Source organism: Melanotaenia boesemani, chromosome 21 (assembly GCF_017639745.1).
Source record: "Melanotaenia boesemani isolate fMelBoe1 chromosome 21, fMelBoe1.pri, whole genome shotgun sequence".
NCBI lineage: Eukaryota > Metazoa > Chordata > Actinopteri > Atheriniformes > Melanotaeniidae > Melanotaenia > Melanotaenia boesemani.
Window position 1 is genome coordinate 29,554,198 of NC_055702.1, and position 22,425 is coordinate 29,576,622.

The 22,425-nt window shown below is 45.3% G+C and overlaps 1 protein-coding gene across 1 annotated transcript in view; it reads right to left on the bottom strand.

The window, feature by feature from the left end:
- The window catches only part of ryr2a (ryanodine receptor 2a (cardiac)), a 392,644-nt gene that overhangs the window by 175,685 nt on the left and 194,534 nt on the right, over positions 1-22,425 (bottom strand). Inside the window, exons 48-58 of the mRNA XM_041973182.1 lie at positions 19,221-19,356; positions 18,946-19,132; positions 18,591-18,702; positions 18,323-18,443; positions 17,881-18,050; positions 12,078-12,298; positions 11,845-11,935; positions 10,242-10,382; positions 8,092-8,255; positions 7,576-7,654; positions 4,716-4,805 (exon numbers count right to left, since the gene is read on the bottom strand). Of these exons, the coding sequence (XP_041829116.1) occupies positions 4,716-4,805; positions 7,576-7,654; positions 8,092-8,255; positions 10,242-10,382; positions 11,845-11,935; positions 12,078-12,298; positions 17,881-18,050; positions 18,323-18,443; positions 18,591-18,702; positions 18,946-19,132; positions 19,221-19,356 (1,512 nt within the window). The remainder of the gene's footprint in view (positions 1-4,715; positions 4,806-7,575; positions 7,655-8,091; positions 8,256-10,241; positions 10,383-11,844; positions 11,936-12,077; positions 12,299-17,880; positions 18,051-18,322; positions 18,444-18,590; positions 18,703-18,945; positions 19,133-19,220; positions 19,357-22,425) is intronic.

A 22,425-nucleotide genomic window follows, 5' to 3' on the forward strand; every position in this document is an offset into this window, starting at 1 on the left:
TAAGAAAAACTATGTGCAACCCAAAATAGAATTTAAAAAGTAGAAAAAAAAATGTGGTGGATAGAAGCAGCAGGTAGAGCCTGGTGTCTAAGCAGAGCTGACTTATTGATCAGAGTGATGGAAAGATTTCCTGTATTTGTCCATCCTCCAGATGGTAGAGAAAGAGCTCTGCTGTCTGACCAGTGTGTGGTGGAGAGGATGATCAGGGTTGGAAACCAGTTTGTTCAGCCTCCTCCTCTTCACCACAGTTCCAGCCTTCTTTCTAAGTGTGTTCAGTCTGCTCCGATGCTGCTTTCCCAGCAGCAAAGAAAAGCTCACTGGAGACGATAGGCTGGTAACTGATCTCCAACACTGAAGGATCTGAGCATCTCAAATAGAGCCTGCGCATCCCCTTCTGGTACACAGCATCTGTGCTGGATCTCCAGTCCAGTCTGTGGTCCATGGTCCCTCCAAGGTACTTCTAGGTCTCAGCAAACTCCACCTCCTGCCCCATGATCTGCAGTGGAGGTAGAGGAGTCCTCTTCCTCTGGAAGTCTATCACCATCTCTCTGGTCTTGGTGACATTCAGATGTAAGTGGTTTCTGCCAGTCCAGTCTACCAACCTGTCCACCACCACTCTGTCCTCCTCCTCCCCTTCCTCTCCTAGACACCCAACAACAGCTAAGTCATCAGAGACTTTCTGAAGGCGGCAGGACTCAGTGTTGGACTGAGAATCAGTGGTGTAGAAGGTAAAGAGGAGCAGCACAGCCCCCTGAGAAGTTTTTAAATCACTGACCACTATGGTGAAATAAATTGGAAATTTACTGTAAAAACAATTAAAAACAGTCTCATTAGTTACTCAACAATCCATCTTCTCCATCAACAATATTTTCGCTCAGTTTTTCTCCTATCAAACTAGTGGCTATGGAGCAGAACAATGTCAGTGCACTGCACAGCCCGTCAGCTACTTCCTGGTTTCAGAGCCAATCATACGTGACTTCCTTTGGTTGTCAGACAAGAGACCGGAGAGCACAGGATTGGTATTTTGTGTTGGCATAGCGCAGCAGTTACGGAAGCTAGTAAAAGAAGCGGACCAAAAATAGTTTCAATAAAACCTAAGAATCCCCAGCATCCATCTAAAAAGTTAAATGACTAAAGGTGGAGTAAAACGAGGATCAGTACTAGAGACTCTTTTCAAAGTTGGAGAAGTCTGATGGACCAAATCACTTTCAAGACGAATACGGAGCTGGCAAAGCTTCTCCTTGACAGGTAAGCACTAGTTTTGTTTAAATTTTACTGAATGGTTTCACCTAATTTGCTAAGCACTTCAGTCTAAATGTGCAATAAAACAGAATGTAAACAGTAAATAGTGCAGATGCAGAGAATGTAGTGTGTATGTGTATGACAGTAGTCTAAAGGCCCATTTATGCTCGACGTAGAGGATGAAAACGTATAAGGACAGACAGATTCGTCCATCTCCTGCGTCGGTTATGCACATAATTTGATCCATTTTTAGGGAGCTTGGCTATCCATCACTTCACACAGAAGACGGAGCTATACCACTGGAAATCATGGAGGCAGTGCTGAGCAGAGTAGCTGACATGCAACCAGCAAAAAAAAAAACAAACCAGAGAAGAAGACAATCTCGAAGGGAACAAAAAAGCAGAAAAATAAAGAGGACAACTGTAGAAATTGTGCAAGCTTTGGAAGATAGAATATATGAGTGTTTAGAGTGTGTTGGGCGGTTGGAAACAACTTTATAACGACGCGTTACCGCTGCTAAACGGTGTCTGAAACTGTTGGTAGCTCATGGGAGTGAACTCTGAACTCAGCACTGCCCCCTAGTGGAGGAACTGACTAAACAACCATGGCAACGCAAAAGATGTATGGAAGTATGAGGACAGCGATGTATGACAATGTTTGAAAAGGACATATTTACGTATGCATGGGAGCATAAATGGGAAATGGTCCATATTTATATAGAGCTTTACTGTACCTGGAATGATACCCAAAGCGCTTTACATCATACATAACATTTACCCATACTGATGGTGGAAGCTGCCATGCAAGGAGCTCAACCACAAACCATCAGGAGCAATTAGGGGTTCAGTGTCTTGGCCAAGGACACCTCAACAGAAACTCAACTTGGCCGAGGATTGAACCGGCAACCCTTGGGTTTCAAGCCAACCGCTCTACCTTGCTGAGCCACGTAAATGGGCCTTAGACAGTTCTTACACAGAAGGACAGGCTTTATCGTAGGTTTTCAGCAGTTCTTATCGGTATGATTTTTAATTGTTTAATGTGGTTTTTGCTCTGGGAAAGAAACTGTCTTTTGGTCTACTAGTCTGGGCTATGTGTGACCTGTAGCGCCATCCCGAGGGTAACAGCTCAAACAGGTGGTAACTGGGGTGAATGGATGATGTGCTGAGCTGTGCAGCAGTAGCAAGAGCTGGTGATGTCCTCCAAGCTGGGCAGAAAGTAGCCTGTGATTCTTGACAATGGGTCTGAGGATCTCATCCTGGTACCTAATGGTACTCAGGGTACCTCTGCCTTGCACATGGAGGTCTGTGTGGCCCTCCAAGGATATGCATCCCCAGAGCATCAAAGGCCCACTGCCAAACTGGTTCTTCTGGGGGATGTTGCAGGGAGCAGAACACACGTGCTCCATGTAAACCCGTGAAGAACACAGGGAACCAGTGACTAATCTACCAATCCTGGTGTTCTCTGGTAAAAGCTAATCGAGCTGCACAGTGTTGCACGGTGTTGAGCTGTGAGCAGAGGTTTGTGGAAATTAACCTCATTCATGGAGTCTGTTTCTGACAGTTTGAGCAGAACCATGGACATTAGTGGCTGCTGCAGGTAATATTGTATGGCTCTGGCAGTGGTCCTCCTGTTCCTCCTGCACAAAGGAGTGGATAGCGGTCCTGCTGCTGGGTTGTTGTCCTCCTACAGCCCCCTACATGTCTCCTGGTATGTTGTCCTGTCTCCTAATATGCTGGCCTGTCTCCTGGTATAGTGTCCTGTCTCCTGGTATGCTGGCCTGTGCCTTGGTATGTTGTCCTGTCTCCTAATATGCTGGCCTGTCTCCTGGTATAGTGTCCTGTCTCCTGGTATGCTGGCCTGTGCCTTGGTAGGTTGTCCTGTCTCCTAATATGCTGGCCTGTCTCCTGGTATAGTGTCCTGTCTCCTGGTATGCTGGCCTGTGCCTTGGTATGTTGTTCTGTCTCCTGGTATGCTGGCCTGTGTCTTGGTATGGTGCCCTGTCTCCTGGTATGATAATAATAATAATAATGGATTAGATTTATATAGCGCTTTTCAAGGCACCCAAAGCGCTTTACATTGTGTGAATCCATTATTCATCCACTCCTCACTCATACCTGGTGATGGTAAGCTACGTGTGTAGCCACAGCTGCCCTGGGGCAAGCTGACGGAAACGTGGCTGCCAGTCTGCGCCTACGGCCTCTCCGACCATCACCGAACATTCATCCACACATTCATACACCAGCGATGCCAACACTGGAGGCAAGGAGGGTTAAGTGTCTTGCCCAAGGACACAACAACAGATGACTGCGGGAGCGGGAATCGAACCGCCGACCTTCCGATCATTGGACGACCTGCTCTACCGCCTGAGCCACTGCCGCCCCATGCTGTCTCCAGCTGTATGCTGGTCTGTCTCCTGGTATGGTGTCCTGTCTCCTGGTATGCTGGCCTGTGTCTTGGTATGGTGTCCTGTCTCCTGGTACTGTATCTCCTCCATGCTCTCCACACTGTTCTGGGAGACTTACCACTACAGGATTGATGCACCATCCTGGATGAGCAACACTACCTGAGCAACTTCTGTGGGTTGCAGACACCACCTCATGTTACCTCTAGTGATGAGGGGACTGGCAAAATGAAAACATCAGAATCAGAATACTTTATTAATCCTGGAGGAAATTGTGTGCACACAGTCGTTCCATACCAATTAAGAAAGGACAAGATAAAGGTAAGATAAAGATAAAGGATAAGATAAAACATGAGTAAAAACCATCCAGAAAAGAAAACGGTCTGTGGTCTTTACCTGCAGGATCATTCCTTTAGGAGTTGTCTTCCTAATTGCCTCATTTCCACCTGTAACTAGTTCTATTTGTACAACAGCAGCTTGTTTTGTTCATGTTTTGAACTTTTTGAACACCAAAATGCACAATAATCATTAACACATTCAATCTCTAACAAAAACATTCTGCCATAGTCCCATTTTGTTTTGCTGCTGCCATTGTTCAAATCTTCCTGGAAACTCATTATGTCATGTAACCCCCACATGGTTTAAGCATATGCAGAAACAACATACTTCACAAAACGATCAGAATGAGTGTAGACATGGTTATTTTTTCCTGCTGATCAGAAGGTTTAAACCACCCTGGAAAAAATTTTCAATCCGATTGAGGCTAATCGGATCAGCTAACATGTTTACATGACACATTTTTATTCTGATTCTGATTAGACGTTTGGAGTACCAAAAAGTACCTTAGAACCAGCTGGTAAATTTAGAGTTTATGTAGAAATGTTGTGACCCAGTGAATATGAACAGATCTGTGTGTCAGCAGATATGATAGATGAAGGAACTGGTTTCTATGAGTCACCACTTTTTCATATCAGTCTAATAAAAAGCCCAACATCCTTTTAAAACCAGTTATTTGTTGCTGTTGGCTGAATTTAACTGAACAAATTGAAACAGATAAACAGAGAGAGAATACCTTCTCAGAAAGGCCTTTGTATGGTTTCAGTAGAGGATGGCTCTTACTGCTTTCACACATCTGTTCTCCGTACGACCAGCCATTGGAAAACTGAAAAAAACAGTTAAACACAGTTTATAAAGATGACTGAGGTTCTGTCAGAAAACTCTGATACCTCATCTTTACCTCATGGTTTTGTTTTAACTCTATAAACTGGTTTGTTGAAATTAGGCAACATTCAAACCAGCAATGTGATATGTGTGAGGAATGAAACAAATATAATTTCCTTTCTCCCATCTGATTAAAGAAACTGCATGAAATGTGACATATGGAGTCTACTGGGTATCATACCCCTGATCACCAGGGAAACAGGACATCATGGAGACAGATCACCAGAAAGACAGGACACCAGGGAGACAGGACACCATAGAGACAGGACACCAAGAAGACAGGAAACCAGAGAGACAGGACACCAAGGAGACAGGACACCAGAGAGACAGCACACCAAGGAGACAGGAGACTAGAGAGACAGGACACCAAGGAGACAGGAGACCAGAGAGACAGCACACCAAGGAGACAGGAGACTAGAGAGACAGGACACCAGGGAGAAAGATCACCAGAGAGACAGGACAACAGGGAGACAGATCACTAGAAAGACAGGACACCAGGGAGACAGATCGCCAGAGAGACAGATCATCAGGGAGACAGATCACCAGGGAGACAGATCACCAGAGAGACAGATCACCAGAGAGACAGATCGCCAGAGACAGATCACCAGGGAGACAGATCGCCAGGGAGACAGGACACCAGGAAGACAGATCACCAGAGAGACAGGACACCAGAGAGACAGATCGTCAGAGACAGATCACCAGGGAGACAGATCGCAAGGGAGACAGGACACCAGGAAGACAGATCACCAGAGAGACAGGACACCAGAGAGACAGGACACCAGGGAGACAGATCACCAGGGAGACAGATGACCAGGGAGACAGGACACCAGAGAGACAGATCACCAGGGAGACAGGACACCAGAGAGACAGGACACCAGGAAGACAGGACACCCTACGTCTGCTGTCTTTGTGCTCCTGGTGCATCAAAGACAGATGGAACATGTAATCTACTCCTCTGACTGTTAGTGATTTCGCCTGTTTCAAGCTTTGAAGGACAGGAACTATCCAGGCCCTATTATTTGATGCAGGATTTCCTACTAAGATAATTCCATAACCCGAAAACTGGGACCACAATGGATATGGATATGTAATTATCGTGGGCATTACTGGTGTCAGAAAGACAGAATAGTGGCAGCAGGTGGCAGATGCCGTCATCACAGTATCAAAGGGAAGACACGCCAGAGGCATCGGAACATGCAGCTGGATGTCTCAGTCGATAGAACATCTGTCTGCCGTGAGGGAGATCGAACTTAGAATCCTACAGTGGTGAATCGTTTTGGACAAAAGCGTCTGCTAAATGACAGTAATGATGCGGGTAATACAGTCTTTTGTTTTAATGTTTAATAAAAATATGTACAGATACATCTGAGATTGGTAGCAGTTAATTTAGTGTTAAATAATATTTCTTTATTGTTCCTGGGTGTTCTAGATGGGTGGTTGGTGCTACAGTTGTGGTTGGAAAGGGTGAGGTAAGAGACTCCACCCAGCACCGTAGCAGCGGTGTCCTCAGAGGAAGTCCTGCAGGTACAGAGGGAACCATCACAGCTATTAACCAGATGGACAAGGAGCTGCAGGACATGGAGACGGTCTTGACGGAAATTGGGACAACAATTAAAAAAGGATTGTGTAAAAGTAAGTCAATGGAAATCCCTCTTGTGTGTTTCATAAGTGTTGCATCACTAGACCTCTAGCTTCCAGTCTGTTCCACTCTGCTGGGTCTTAGAATGAATGACTGAAGCTACTTTCTACATTTTCTTTTACTGACTGGTAAATGTTGGCAGCAGACTCTCCACCTCATCATTTCCTTGATTTTATTTTGGACTGTTGTTCTCCCGCCAAGTTGGGTTTTTATAAATTCTAAAAGTTGACACCGGTTTTTGTACTTGTCATGATGGCAGCTCTGCAATCAAGCTCATATGCTCCACCTGCCCTGATTACTCACTCTCCTCACCTGCTCCCCACCCTACTGAAACACTCTCCAGTGTCCGCTTCCCTGCCAGATGGTCAACTATCCTAACCCTAACCCTTGTTGAGATCTTGAGTTATTCTTGTGTTTTCAGACCCCCCGGTATCAACCCTGTCACATTCCTTGACTACCCTTGCCTCACCCACGTCGGATTGCTTCCCTGTGGAGTGCCTGCTTGTTCTGGACTGACTAAGGATTTATACCTTCTCCTGATAAGTAGCCTGCTATTGCCCCAGTCTTTTGCATAGTGGACTCATTTCCTGATTTCTGGAGTTTTTCAGATGTCGCTGCCACATCCTCAGACTGTGATTTGATTCTCCGGCCACATCCCTGTCTGCTCTTGTTAAAACCTCATTTTATTCAACCACAATTCTGTGTGCGGCTGAATTTCTGGGACTTCAGGAGCAAATCATTACAGTACCTACATCAGCTTTATAAATGAGGCCCCTGGCCTCTACATAGGCCTAAATTCAAGTTACCACCAACAAGTTGACCTTTGTAAGTAGTTTCTCCCCACTCAGTGAGGAAGACCAGTAACCACAGTTCCATGGTCAGAGCAGCTGTCCTCACATCGGAAGGTCTATGGTTTGATTCCCACCACCTCTCTGACTGCCAGACTTTAAAGAGATTCAATTATTAATTTTATATTGGTTGTCAGGTTAACAAATAAAATGACAACCGCTGTATATTTAGAGAAGTAACAATCCAGATAAAACACTAAAATATCAACCTCTTATCGACTCACCTTTTTGATACACCACCTCTCATGGTTGTGGTCTGCATATCTGGTAATGAAGTAGTCCAACTTCTCTGGGATGGTCACACTGATGGAGAAAGACCAGGAAGAAAACATGTTTGTGTTTCTTCTGAGCTTCACATACATAAACACGTAGGAAAAGCTCAGAATTAGAGCTGGACACTGAACAATGTCTGAATCTTCGTCAATTTTCTCTTTGTTCGACTCTGGGTTGTCAAATGTGTGTCCCAGCTACAACTGCAGAAGAGGTGGACTACATGTCCGATGGGCTGAATTGGTCTGAAAGGGGGAGGGGGGTAAATGGTACCACTTTAATCCCGCCAGTCTGAAGGAACAGCTGAGAGGCAATGGTGCTAATCACCACACCACCATGGAGCAAAGTCTCGATCTTATGTCAATAATCCAGTCTATATATTTAAAGAACACTTGATTCCGAATGATTGGTTGTGAGTTGATGTAAGAAAAGATCTAAGCAAAAAGCAGGTCAGAACATGGGTTTCATACTTGGTGGTGTCTGCAGGCTGTGGAGTGAAGTTTCCTTCCAAGTCCATGGATGACTGCTTCTCCATCATGGCCATATAGTTGGACTCCATGTAGTCTGGCGGCAGGGCACCAGCCACAGCACTGAGACATGGCAGGGCCAGCTTAAACAGCTCCTGGTCATACTGCTGCAGCATGGATAAAGAGAGACCATGTTCCCATTACACACTGACAAACATCTTCCCGTCACACGATGATGAACCTCTTCCTACCACATGCTCATAAACCTCATCCCCTCATGTACTCATGAACCTGGACCTTTCATACCCTGATGAACCTCGCTCCATCACACACTAACGAACCTCGTCCCATCACACACCAACGAACCTCGTCCCATCACACGCCAACGAACCTCGTCCCATCACACGCCAACGAACCGCATCCCATCACACGCCAACGAACCTCGTCCCACCACACACTAACGAACCTCGTCCCATCACACTCATAACGAACCTCGTCCCATCACACTCTTAACGAACCTCGTCCCATCACACACCAACGAACCTCGTCCCATCACACGCCAACGAACCTCGTCCCATCACACGCCAACGAACCTCATCCCATCACACACCAACGAACCTCGTCCCACCACACACTAACGAACCTCGTCCCATCACACTTATAACGAACCTCGTCCCATCACACTCTTAACGAACCTCATCCCATCACACGCCAACGAACCTCGTCCCATCACATGCCAACGAACCTCGTCCCATCACACGCTAAGGAATCTCGTCCCATCACATGCCAACGAACCTCGTCCCATCACACACCAACGAACCTCGTCCCATCACACACCAACAAACCTCATCCCATCACACGCCAACGAACCTCATCCCATCACAAGCTAAGGAATCTCGTCCCATCACACGCCAACGAACCTCGTCCCATCACACACCAACGAACCTCGTCCCACCACACACTAACAAACCTCGTCCCATCACACCCATAACGAACCTCGTCCCATCACACTCTTAACGAACCTCGTCCCATCACACACTAACGAACCTCGTCCCATCACACTCTAACGAACCTCGTCCCATCACACGCCAATGAACCTCGTCCCATCACACGCCAACGAACCTCGTCCCATCACACACCAACGAACCTCGTCCCACCACACACTAACGAACCTCGTCCCATCACACTCTTAACGAACCTCATCCCATCACACGCCAACGAACCTCGTCCCATCACATGCCAACGAACCTCGTCCCATCACACGCTAAGGAATCTCGCCCCATCACATGCCAACGAACCTCGTCCCATCACACACCAACGAACCTCGTCCTATCACACGCCAACGAACCTCATCCCATCACAAGCTAAGGAATCTCGTCCCATCACACGCCAACGAACCTCGTCCCATCACACGCCAATGAATCTCGTCCCATCACACACCAACAAACCTCATCCCATCACACGCCAATGAATCTCGTCCCATCACACGCCAACGAACCTCGTCCCATCACACACTGACCAACCTCCGAAAAGAAGAGAAACCGGAAGAATCATCTTGTTTAGATTCTTTTGTTTTCAGATATTTTTTTTTTCCAGAGTGAGACAGAAACACTGAAAGAAGCAATAAAAGGATAGTTTGGATGTTTCTTTTTTTACTTTTCAGTGTTTTACAACTTGTTTTAAGATATTGCTCCCTTCTCTAAAATCTAGAAATGCCTTCTTCTTCATGGAAATCTCAGTAAATTTAATTATCTTCCTGATTTGGCAGATTATTTCTCTGGATTGTAATCTAAATCTTCTTATATTTCTCATATTAAGATAGATAATATTTGTTAGTGGAACGAAGCTGGCATCACTTACAAAGAGCCAATAGAATCCAAATCAGTGCCAACTTTACCGGAATAATTTGCCCCCAGCCTCAACACATCTTGGAGGTGTTGAGGCCACCAAGTCAGGCAAACCTCATCCTTTTTACATGATCATCAGTATACACAATTATGAGGTTCAAACATAGTGGACCTTCTCAAACTCCCATCAGACAAACAGGAGATGGTTTGAATGAAAAATGACATGCATTCAAGTGAAAGGACACTTAGAAGCATGTGAGCCCAGAGGTGGTGTGAGAACCCTAACCAGATGGTAAGCAGCCTCACCTTGCAGGACAGAGCATCAAATATTCCCCAGAACAATTTCCTGGAGAGGTGAAGCTCCTCATCAGAAGCTGCTCCAAAACTTCCCCAACCTCCAGCAAGGCAGTAATACTTCCAGCAACGGTCATAGTGATTGGTCAGCAGCTGCAACAGGACATAAGCACATTTAGTTCGTTATTGGTTCTAATGGAGGAAAGTGAGTTGGATTAAACATATTCTCCTAAATTTGGGTGACAACCTACAGAAATGGAAATATATATGATTTCCTTCTCTTAACATCATAAACATGATCAGCAGTTTGTGTTGAGACTAAAGAGTAGAATCTGGCAATGGTTTTCTAAAAATATCCTGTCACAGGTCCCAAATCAGCAGAAGTGGATTCACCAGGGCCATTTGGTCCAAAGACTGTCACCACTGTTTTCTTTTCAATAAAATTTAAAAGGTTCAGGGCCAAGTACAGAGTCTATGATATCTTCCTGAACAGATATCCCCAAAGACAAGAGATATCCTTGGGCTGAGACCCAGTGATTAGCCTCTAAACCTTATCTGGCAACTTCCAAGTGCTCCAATCATAAGAAGTTAACTAGTGCAGTTAACTAGTGTGACTGATATCATAGACCTTGGTTGTTATGGTCACTCATCCAGGTTGAGAGGTCAGGTGGAGACAGGATAAACACTAGGATGGTAGGTGCAATCAAAAGCCATACGAATACCTTTGCGTCTGGCTTACACAGGTCTCTGCTGTCCAAGCTAAAGCTCTTAGCTGAGGGATGGAAAACCAGCCCAAGTGACCCCAGAAGTGAAGTGGGCATATTTGGGGGACTGAACAAGTCTTCGTGGCTGGAGTTTATCATCATGGATTGGGATTATTTCCCAGTCTTACTCAGAAACTGGTTCTAGATCTATCAGACTAATAACAACTCTGGTTCTCAGCCCACTGATCTGTTGAGTTCTGATTCTGGACCAATCCAGAACTTTCCTTTCTGTCTCTTTAGGATCATCATTCCAGGAGATTGCTGAACTTCTAGAACCTTCTGCAGCTCTTTCAATGCCTCTGCCACCTCCCTGCCAGCTTTGATCTTTTCATCAGTTTTGGGGGGACGTCCAGGTCTTCACTGTGTTCCATGGTCGCAGCCAAAGCTGTGGTGATGTTTCTGGACCTTCTTCTGACTGAGACCTCATGACGAACCAGGACTTCTGCTACAATAGGAAACTAAAGAAATGTTGGAAAATCCTCAGAGGACATCTGGACTTTATCTGGAGTTATCTGTCATCAGTTAATCTCATTAACTGATGCTGGAAGCTGGAATTAAATCTACAGATTTTTAGTTAAGGGTGGCCAAATTTATTCAGCCAGCTTTTTTTATTTAGATTTTCCTCCAGCAGATCAGTTTGTTTTTCAGATAAATTGTTCAGGTTATTAAAGGTCACATTGTAGGAGGGAAAGTCTGGAAATGATTTGTTCTGGTTTAAATTTTTAACATCAGGAAAAGCTGGAATTTTAACAGGGGGTGTGAAGACTTTTTCTATTCTCTGAACACTGCAGATGGTTTAAAGCTACCAACCACAGCACAGATCCTGCAGACAGATTTAATATGATTCTCACCTTCAGAGGCATCTTGGTGTGTTCGTTAAGCAGAGGTACATCAAACACCAGCCTCCTTAACAGGTGCTGCATCATCGAGGGCCTCAACTTACTGCTTGTGACAGATGTGACAAAGAAAACATAGCTCTATGAAAGATGAAGCAATGAATAGGCCTTCAACAATATAAATCATTAACTCAGTTTAGAAAGTGATGCTTTTATCAGATATGTCAGCAAAAGCGGTCTGCTCTCACCCACAAATAGCAACCAGACACTCTTCGATGGCATCCCGCTGAGCTTTGGTGAGGCAGCAGCCTTTGGACAGGCGGTAAACCGTGTGAAGGAGGGAGTCGATTAAAGAGGCAAACGGCTCAGTCCCAGCAAACAGAGCAGCACATTTAGTCAGGAGAGGCAGCACTGCTGTACACAGGTACCTGTTGAGGGCCAGGGCCATGTCTGTGGCGCTGAGGGCCACCTAAGACACAGAAAACAAGACATGGTTGGAGAAAAGAAAACACACTTTTTATGCTTTTCTTCTAAAATAAAAAAAAACATGGTAGAGAGCGATGGAGGTCTGAATGGAGCCTAACAATCTTCTAAATGTCTCTTCATGTTTGCCATATCTGAGCTTCAACCACATCCTAATGTGCAGAACTTGGTTTTCTAGAAGTTCTGGTTAATTAACAATTTATGAGACTCAGTAGAAATATTATAGTCTTATTTAAAGATACTACAATTTATTAAACCATGTACGAGTGCTAACTAGAGGAGCAGTTGTAAAAGCTATAAACACCAAGGCCATTATGGTTATTTGTCCAATCTGACTCTAGCAGAAATAAAGGAACATCTCAGATCACCACAACCAATCAGAACGCTGCAGTTTAGCACATGCTCTCAACTCATTTTCTGTTACAACGCAGAAGATTTATGTATGTATGCACAAATAAATCTTGTTTTTCTGAATTAACAAGATAATTTAAAAAATGCTGCTGTGCTTTAATGAGATACTGCTGACAGAAGAGCCTGTTAGCATTTTTAACTACTTCCAAACAAGAGACACTTCTGTTTCCTCCAGAGAAGCTCCAGCACATCCCACTTATTCAGGCTGACTTTGTTTTAGGTTTGACACACTGGGAAATCCTCTTGTGTTCAAGTTCTGTAGATGAGATTGTTATTAGTTTCTGGACTGTGCAGACAACCGAAAACTTTTTGGTTGTGAGCCTGTTGTAGACCGGGCTCATCGCTCACCCCAGCCTAAACCCAATCCCGGTGAACGTCCTCGCCTCATAATAGCCCGTTTGCATTATTATGCAGACTGTGCTGACATCCTGCGGCGTGCCAGAACTCAGCAACGGATCAAAATCAAGGACACGGTCATCTCCGTCTTCCCAGACCTTACTGCGCAGACGGCCAGGGCCCGAGCTGCATTCAGTGACATCCGACGTCAACTTCGGGAGATTCCAGGCATATGGTTTGGTCTGCTACATCCAGCTCGCCTCCGTAATGGTATCACCAAAGAGTTTACATTACCCGGAGAGGCCGCTGTTTTTGTGAACACTCTCAAACAGACTTGAAATTTGCTAATAGAGTTATGATGCTGCACTTCTGAATAATGTATGTTCCAACCACTTTTTTTTTTTTCCTCAGTGGTGGTAACAAAGTAACTTCATTTAACAGCTGTTTACAAGCATTATACAAACTACTACTGGGGATTTGGTTTGGATTTGGAGTTTACCTTTTTGGTTTGTGACTCCCAACAGAGTTTGCACTGGTGCCCTGTCGTTTGGGGATGGGGTAGTGGTAGGTGCTACCGGGGGGGATTTATGGGGATTGGGGAGTGTTAGTTTTAGTCCTGGGTTATGTTATGTTATTGTCTGTTTTGTGTGTGTGTGAAGGTTTTTTTTTGGGGGGGGGGGGGGGGGGGGGCTGTCACCCTGGTCCACTTGCTTTTTGATATCTACTATACATGGCTAACATTGTAGGCTCATCTGTACGTTTTGACAGTTGGAATATTAAGGGTTTGGGGGGAGCAGTTAAACAATCACGGGTGGTCTCCATCTGGTACACCATCTGCAGTTAATTCTGACAGGGATGGTAGATATTTGATTCAGGTACTTTAGCTCATACTCCTGTCTTACTTGTTAATGTATACGCACCAAATTTTGACAATCCACACTTTATGAATAAGTTGTTAGAAAGCCTCCCTTCTCTAAATGATCAAATTTTGATTTTTGGCAGGGACATGAACTGTGTGTGTGTCATTAATCCTCAGTTAGATCGATCGAAATTAAGCTCCACTCAATCACTAATGGCTAAGACGCTCGGTAATTTTATGTCTGCTAATGGCTACGTTGACCCCTGGAGATTTTGTCTAGTGGTAGACAATACTCTTTCTACTCACATGTGCATCAGACTTTTTCCCGCATCGATTACTACTTTATAGACTCTAAACTAATGCCCAAAGTGTCAGATGTTTTGTACCATCCTATTTCTATATCTGATCATGCACCCGTATCTTTAGATATTCAAGTTTCACCAGGACCTCGCTACTGGGCGGCAGTGGCTCAGGCGGTAGAGCAGGTCGTCCAATGATCAGAAGGTCGGCGGTTCGATTCCCGCTCCCGCAGTCATCTGTCGTTGTGTCCTTGGGCAAGACACTTAACCCTCCTTGCCTCCAGTGTTGGCATCGCTGGTGTATGAATGTGTGGATGAATGGTCGGTGATGGTCGGAGAGGCCGTAGGCGCAGACTGGCAGCCACGTTTCCGTCAGCTTGCCCCAGGGCAGCTGTGGCTACACACGTAGCTTACCATCACCAGGTATGAGTGAGGAGTGGATGAATAATGGATTCACACAATGTAAAGCGCTTTGGGTGCCTTGAAAAGCGCTATATAAATCTAATCCATTATCATTATTATTATTATTACTCCACTCAGTGGAGGTTTAACACGTCACTTCTGTCAGATGATAAATTTCATAAACTCATTACAACAGCAATTGATGATTTTATTAGTCTCAATCAATCAGAGGAAGAGCCGATTTCAAAAGCATTACTTTGGGAATCTTTAAAAGCCTATTTACGGGGTCAGGCTATTTCTTACTCTGCACACTTGAGGAAAACACGTATGATTACTATACAGAAGCTCTTAGCAGATTTAGACTCTGTGGACCAACAGCTTGCAGCCACTCCATCTACTGATCTGTTAAAGCGCAGGGTAGCCTTGCAGACCGAGTTAGACCTAATCACAACCAGCGAAGCTGAGCGACTCTTGCTACACTCTCGCTCCAGATACTACGAACATAGCGATAGGTTGGGAAGACTGCGAGCTCACCAACTACGTCGACAGGCAGCCTTGCGTCTAATCCCTTGTATCAAGGACACAACGGGTGCACTGTTGGAGGAGCCAGATTCTATTAATTCAGTTTTCTCATCTTTTTATTCCTCTTTGTATAGCTCTGAATCAGGGTCAGATTTGTCAGACATGCAGACTTTTTTAGATGATCTTGAGCTTCCTGCTATATGTCCAGAGGTGATTAATCAATTAGAATCAATTTTTTAAGGCGTTTAACACCAAACTCATTCCATTATTGCTTTCTGTTTATGTTGAATCGCTGTCACAGGGCTCTCTCCCCCCTACATTGAGACAGGCCTCTATTAGTGTCCTCTTAAAGAAGGACAAGGATCCAGAACTTTGCACTTCTTACAGGCCTGTCTCATTAATAAATGTGGACACCAAGATACTTGCAAAAGCCTTAGTTCGTCACTTAGAAAAGGTCCTCCCAATTATTATTTCTAAGGAGCAGACTGGTTTTGTTAAGGGCCGTCAGCTTTTTTACAATATTCGTACTTTACTAAATGTAATCTACTCCAAAGAATCCACAACCACACCGGAAGCGGTAGTATCAGTCGACGCGGAAAAAGCGTTCGACAGAGTTGAGTGGAACTACCTGTTTGCTGTTTTAGATAAATTCAGTTTCGGCAAAGACTTCATATCTTGGATACGTCTTCTTTATACTTTACCATGTGCCACTATTACTACTAATGGTGTCCAGTCCAGTTCTTTCCTTTTGAATAGAGACAGGGTTGCCCTTTGTCTCCTCTTTTATTTGCGCTTGCAATGGAGCCATTGTCAGTTTATTTGAGATCCTTTCCCGTTTTTACTGGCATTACACGTTTGCGCACGGAATATAAGCTTTCATTATATGCCGACAACTTGTTACTGTATGTCTCAAATCCTCTAAATGCAGGTCCTGCTATTCTGTCATTTTTTCATAGGTTTGGCGCATTTTCAGGGTACAAGGTCAACGTCTCAAAAAGCAAATGTTATCCTGTCAATGCATTAGCGATGCAGCTCTCTCAGTCTGACATCCCTTTTAAACTTAGTCCTTCTGGATTTAGGTATCTGGGGGTTAACGTAGCTAGGAGTTTCAAATCTCTTTATTCAGTTAACTTCTCTCCCCTGCTGACTGAAGTAAAGAAAAGACTTCCAGAGGTGGGGCTCTCTCCCTCTTTCCTTGATTGGGAGAATCAACATAATCAAGATGAATGTCCTGCCAAAATTTTTGTTTTTATTTCAGTCTTTGCCTATATTGTTATCAAAACGTTTTTGCAAAACTATTGATCAAACTATTTCTAACTTCATATAGAATGGCAAAACGCCTAGGATCCGCCAAAAAGTACTACAAAATTGTAAGTTTGATGGTGGTCTCTCTGCCAAATTTCCAGTTTTACTATTGGGCAGTTTATATAACTAGGATTGCGTTTTGGTCAAAGGCTGTTGACATACCTTGGTGTCAGCTAGAGGCACGGTCATGTCCTTCGTCCTCTCTTCTTGCACTACTGACAGGCCCGGTCTCGACTAACCCCTCTGGCCTTACCTCCAACCCAGTGGTTATCGCCACTCTCGGAATATGGTTTCAATTCAGAAAGCAATTTAAATTTACCCCTGCTTCATCATTAACCCCATTGCTGAGGAATCATATGTTCAAACCTACATTTACAGATCCCACTTTTATCTTGTGGCATGATAGGGGACTGAAATGTTTTAGGGACCTCTATAGAGATGGGGTTTTTCACTCCTTTGCAGATTTAGCTAATGAATTTAATCTCCCACTCTCACATCTTTTTAGATACTTCCAGGTTAGGAATTGTGCCAAGTCCTTGTTTCCTGCTTTCCCTCACCCCCCTCCTTAGCAGGTATGGGATGAATTTCTAGGATTAGATCCTTTACAGAAGTCTCTTGTCTCAAAAATTTACTGCACTATTCAGTCCTACGATGGTCTCCTAACGACTAGAACAAAAGACGCTTGGGAGCATGAGCTGGGGTTTGCCCTCGATGAACATTGGTGGGACGCCGCACTAAATACTATTCACAGGAGCTCCATATGTGCTTGTTTGACTCTGATACAGTTTAAAGTCCTGTTTAGGTGTTATTTCTCAAAAACAAAACTGTCTCAAATATTCCCAACCACAATAGATGTTTGTGATAGATGCGCAGGCTCACCTTGTAATCTTGCACATATGTTTTTCTACTGCCAGTCACTTAAAAATTTTTGGGGGACGTATTTTGACATAATGTCGAAGGTACTCTCGAAGCCTTTTGATGTTTCCCTACATATTGCCATCTTTGGTCTTCCAGAGGAATACACCCGGTATTCTACTGTACATTTAGAGGTTTTAGCTTTCACTTCTCTGATAGCCAGACGTCATCTCCTCCTTCATTTGAAGTCAACAAATTCCCCCTCTAGCATGCAGTGGATGAATGAGGTTATGTATTTACCTCAGTTACCTTGTTAGTTTTGGGCTTTGTTTCACTGTTATCTTTTATATGTTTTATATAAATGTGTAAGAAAAAAAAAAGTCATTGTGTGGATAGGAAAGTTAAAAGCATGCACTGTGCTGGTTTCAAACTGATTGTGGTACTTGTTAACACCATTTTGTATACTAATAAACATATGAAACAGAGAAGTAAGATTTTGAAAAGGGTTTTTTTAAGTAAGAGTTGAAAGTGGTGGATAAATGGCGAAAAAGTATAAGGTGTACACAAAACCAGACTTACAGTGTCCAGAGAGGCAGCAGCTCTTAGGTCTGGTAGGAATCCAACTTCAAGGAGGTGAAGAAGAAAATTCTGGTCTTCTATACCATAGACACGATCGAGAAACAAGACCATGGCTGCTTTATGGTCAGGACAAAAACCTGCAGACATGTCTGGCTCCACAACCAACCCGTCTAAGCAAAGAACATACATTCAAAAGCAACAAAATCAGGTTAGAGATGAGGTTATATTCTGCTCAGATATTTGTGTTTGGACATGGTGGATTCTCTATAAATGCCTTCATGTGCTAAATGATAACAGATGTGTGTGAACAAACTTTCAGTTACATAAATACAGAACAGAGAGTAACCTGTCCCCTGATGTCGTTTGTAATGACAAACCTGTCTATTGTATCTGCATACATCAGTTTAACATCAAGTGAGATTGGAGCTGATGGTCTGCTCACCTTTAGCCAGGTTGGGCATGGAGAACGGGATGCTGATGACTCCTACCAGGTCTTCAATAGGAATAAGAGACCTCAGGATGGCTCTGATACGGATCGCTTCACCTTTACCAGCATGGATCAGCTAACATAAAACGGGTGGAAGGTTATGCGCTGAATACTGTGTGTGTGTGTGTGTGTGTGTGTGTGTGTGTGTGTGTGTGTGTGTGTGTGTGTGTGTGTGTGTGTGTGTGTGTGTGTGCGCGTGGTCTGACAGCCTGATGACACTCACATGCATCTCTGGAGCACATCGACCCAGCAGGTCAATCAGGGCAGAATAAAAGGTCATGATGGCATTTCCCATGTGGATGGTATCATCTTCCTCTTCCTCCAGCATGTCGCTGCTACAAACACATCCACACACACACATCCACACACTAGTTGACTACATGAATGAAAACATGAGGCTAAAGCTAAACCTTAACTAAGTGTATTCCACACAACTTATCCAAACATAAATTGGCCACATCACGTTTGATCAGCATCATTTGAAAAGGACTATCACAGGGTGAATGGCTCCAAGCACAACGTTTCGGTCAGAGACTTTACAGATACAAGATGTGTGAACAGGTTAGACCCTGCCTTACAGTGTTTTGCTGCTCTCAGATGTAGGAGATGGACCATCTCTGGAAGGGTCCTGGGAGATCTTAATGGCTTCCTCCATTGCAGCAAGCAACCCATTCCCACCTTCCCCTCGAAGGGCGGGGCCAAAACATTCAGGTCGGCGAATAAGAAGCCTCACTACAACGTTAGCGTTCTCCTCCACACTTTCACCTGGACAAACAGGGACATGGTCTCAGAGTAGGAAACAGGACAGACTGAGATTTTATTTTCTTGAATCAAAACAGTTTTAAGTTTTCACCATTGCAGAAGACAGCAAAACGCAGGAAGTCTAGATAGCGCTCCCCCTCCACTGGGTTCCAGCCTATGTCAGGGTAGCCTTTATGTACGAGCATCACACAGCTCTGCAGCCCACAACCAGCCAGGTACTGGACCACCTGCACAGGGATGGATGGATGGATAGATGGATGGATGGGTGGATGGATGGATGGGTGGGTGGTTGGATGGATGGATGGATGGATGGATGGATGGATGGATGGATGGATGGATGGATGGATGGATAAATTATTATTCCACAAGCTAACTAAATTAATGAAAGGTTGGTGGGGGACAGAAACACATCATTGCTGGGTTCTGTACATGTGTCATGGCCATCTTAAATCTTTAAATCATACTGTTTTAGCATTACATGCTACACTGAGAAAAAGCATTTGTTTGGTGAAACTACCCTATTAACTGAAGTATATATGATTAGTATATTTAAGATCTAACTGGACATTTAAGATCTAACTGGCCCTCCCGTGGGATCACCCCCTGCTGGAGGGGCCATAGGGGTAGGGTGCAGTGTGAGCTGGGCAGCTGCCAGTGGCGGGGAACCTGGCGGTCTGATCCTCGGCTGCAAAAGCTAGCTCAAGGGACGTGGAATGTCACCTTTCTGGCAGGGAAGGAGCCTGAGCTGGTGCGCGAGGTTGAACGGTTCCGGCTAGATATAGTTGGACTCACCTCAACACATGGCTTGGGCTCTGGAACCACTGTCCTTGAGAGGGGCTGGACCCTCTTCCATTCTGGAGTTGCTCCTGGTGAGAGGCGCCAAGCAGGTGTGGGCGTGCTCATTGCCCCCCGACTTGGTGCCTGTACGTTGGGGTTTAAACCGGTGGACGAAAGGGTAGCCTCCCTCTGCCTTTGGGTAGGGGGACAGGTCCTGACTGTTGTTTGTGCTTATGCACCAAATGGCAGTTCAGGGCACCCACCCTTTCTGGAGTCCTTGGAGGGGGTGTTGGAGAGCACTCCTTCCGTGGACTCCCTCGTTCTGCTGGGGGACTTCAATGCTCACGTGGGCAATGACAGCGAGACCTGGAGAGACATGATTGGGAGGAACGGCCCCCCTAATCTGAATCTGAGGGGTGTTTTGTTGTTTGACTTCTGTGCTCTTTATGGACTGTCCATAACGAACACCTTGTTCAGACATAAGAGTGTCCCCATGTGCACTCGGCACCAGGACACTCTAAGCCGCAGTTCGATGATCGACTTTGTAGTCGTGTCATCAGACTTGCAGCCACATGTTCTGGACGCTCAGATGAAGGGAGTGGCAGAGCTGTCAACTGATCACCACCTGGTGGTGATCCAGAGTTGGCTCATATGGTGGGGGAGGATGCCGGACACACCTCTGCAGCATCGCGTGGACATCGTGATCAGTTCCACTGGACTGGCAGACTGGGGTGGTGGTCCCCCTCTTCAAAAAGGGGGACCGGAGGGTGTGCTCCAACTACAGGGGAATCACACTCCTCAGCCTCCCCGGTAAGGTCTATTCAGGGGTGCTGGAGAGGAGGGTCCGTCGGATAGTTGAACCTCAGATTGAGGAGGAGCAGTGTGCTTTTCGTCCCGGTCGTGGAACAGAGGACAAGCTCTATATCCTCTTCAGGGTCTTTGAGGGGGCAGGGGAGTTTGCCCAACCAATCTACAAGTGCTTTGTGGCATTCGACCGTGTCCTCCGGGACTCTTGTGGGGGTACTCCGGGAGTATGGAGTGCTGGACCCGCTTGTATGAGCTGTCCGGTCCCTGTACGACTGGTGTCAGAGCTTGGTCCACATTGCCGGCAGTAAATCAGGATCGTTTCCAGTGCGGGTTGGACTCCACCAAGGCTGCCCATTGTCACAAATTCTGTTCATAACTTTTATGGACAGAATTTCTAGGTGCAGCTGAGGTGTTGAGGGGATCCAGTTCAGTGGCCTCAGGATTGGGTCTCTGCTCTTTGCGGATGATGTGGTACTGTTGGCTTCGTCAGGCCGTGATCTTCAGCTCTCACTGGAGCGATTCGCAGCTGCTGTGAAGCGGCTGGGATGACAATCAGCACCTCCAAGTCCGAGACCATGGTCCTCAGCCAGAAAAGGGTGGAGTGCTCTCTTCAGGTCTGCAATAGGGTCCTGCCCCAAGTGGAGGAGTTCACATATCATGGGGTCTTGTTCACAAGTGAGGGAAGGATGGAGCGAGAGATCAACAGGTGGATCGGTGAGGCCTCTGCAGTGATGCGGACTCTGCATCGGTCTGTCGTGGTGAAGAAGGAGCTGAGCCAAAAGGCAAAGCTCTTGCTTTACCGGTCGATCTACGTTCCTACCCTCACCTATGGCCACGAGCTGTGGGTAGTGGCCAAAAGAACAAGATCGCGAATACAAGCGGCCAAAATGAGTTTTCTCCGCAGGGTGGCCAGGCTTTCCCTTAGAGATAGGTTGAGAAGCTCGGTGATCCGGGAGGGGCTCAGAGTAGAGCCGCTGCTCCTCCATATCCAGAGGAGCCAGATGAGGTGACTTGGGCATCTGGTTAGGATGCCTCCTGGACGCCTCCCTGGTAAGGTGTTCCGGGCACGTCCCACCGGAAAGAGGCCCCGGGGCAGACCCAGGACACGCTACATCTCTTGGTTGCCCTGGGAATGTCTCGGGATCCCTCCAGATGAGCTGGTGAATGTGGCAGGGGAGAGGGAAGTCTGGGTTTCTTGCTTAGGCAGCTGCCCCTGTGACCCGACTCCGGATAAGCGGAAGAATATGGCTGGATGAATGGATGGGCTGGACTGAACCATGCTAATTAACAAACAGTAACCCAAATTCATCAAGTTGATCCAAGATTTACAGTTAGTTCAGTCAACACAAGTTTTCCTCACTAAATTTAAGCTTTTGATTTAGGTAGACATTAGTTCTATTATTTTATTATAATCACCTAACAAGTAAATTTACATGCAGGCCAGCATGTTGGGAAGATATTGTTAAACATAGTTGGAAGTTAAAAAAAATAAAAAATAAAGGGTTCTGCATGCCAACTTGATTTTTTTTTTTTTACAAAAAGTGACCTCTTAAACAGATCTGCAGAATCTGTCAGATAAAAAAAAAACCGTTGAAGATGGCACTGAGGATGGCTGCTGCGTCTCCAGCTCTCTCCCCTAACGTTATTTATTCCTCATTTATTCTTCTTATTATTCTTTTTTTTCCTTAGTTATGCAACCTGCTACAGCGAGC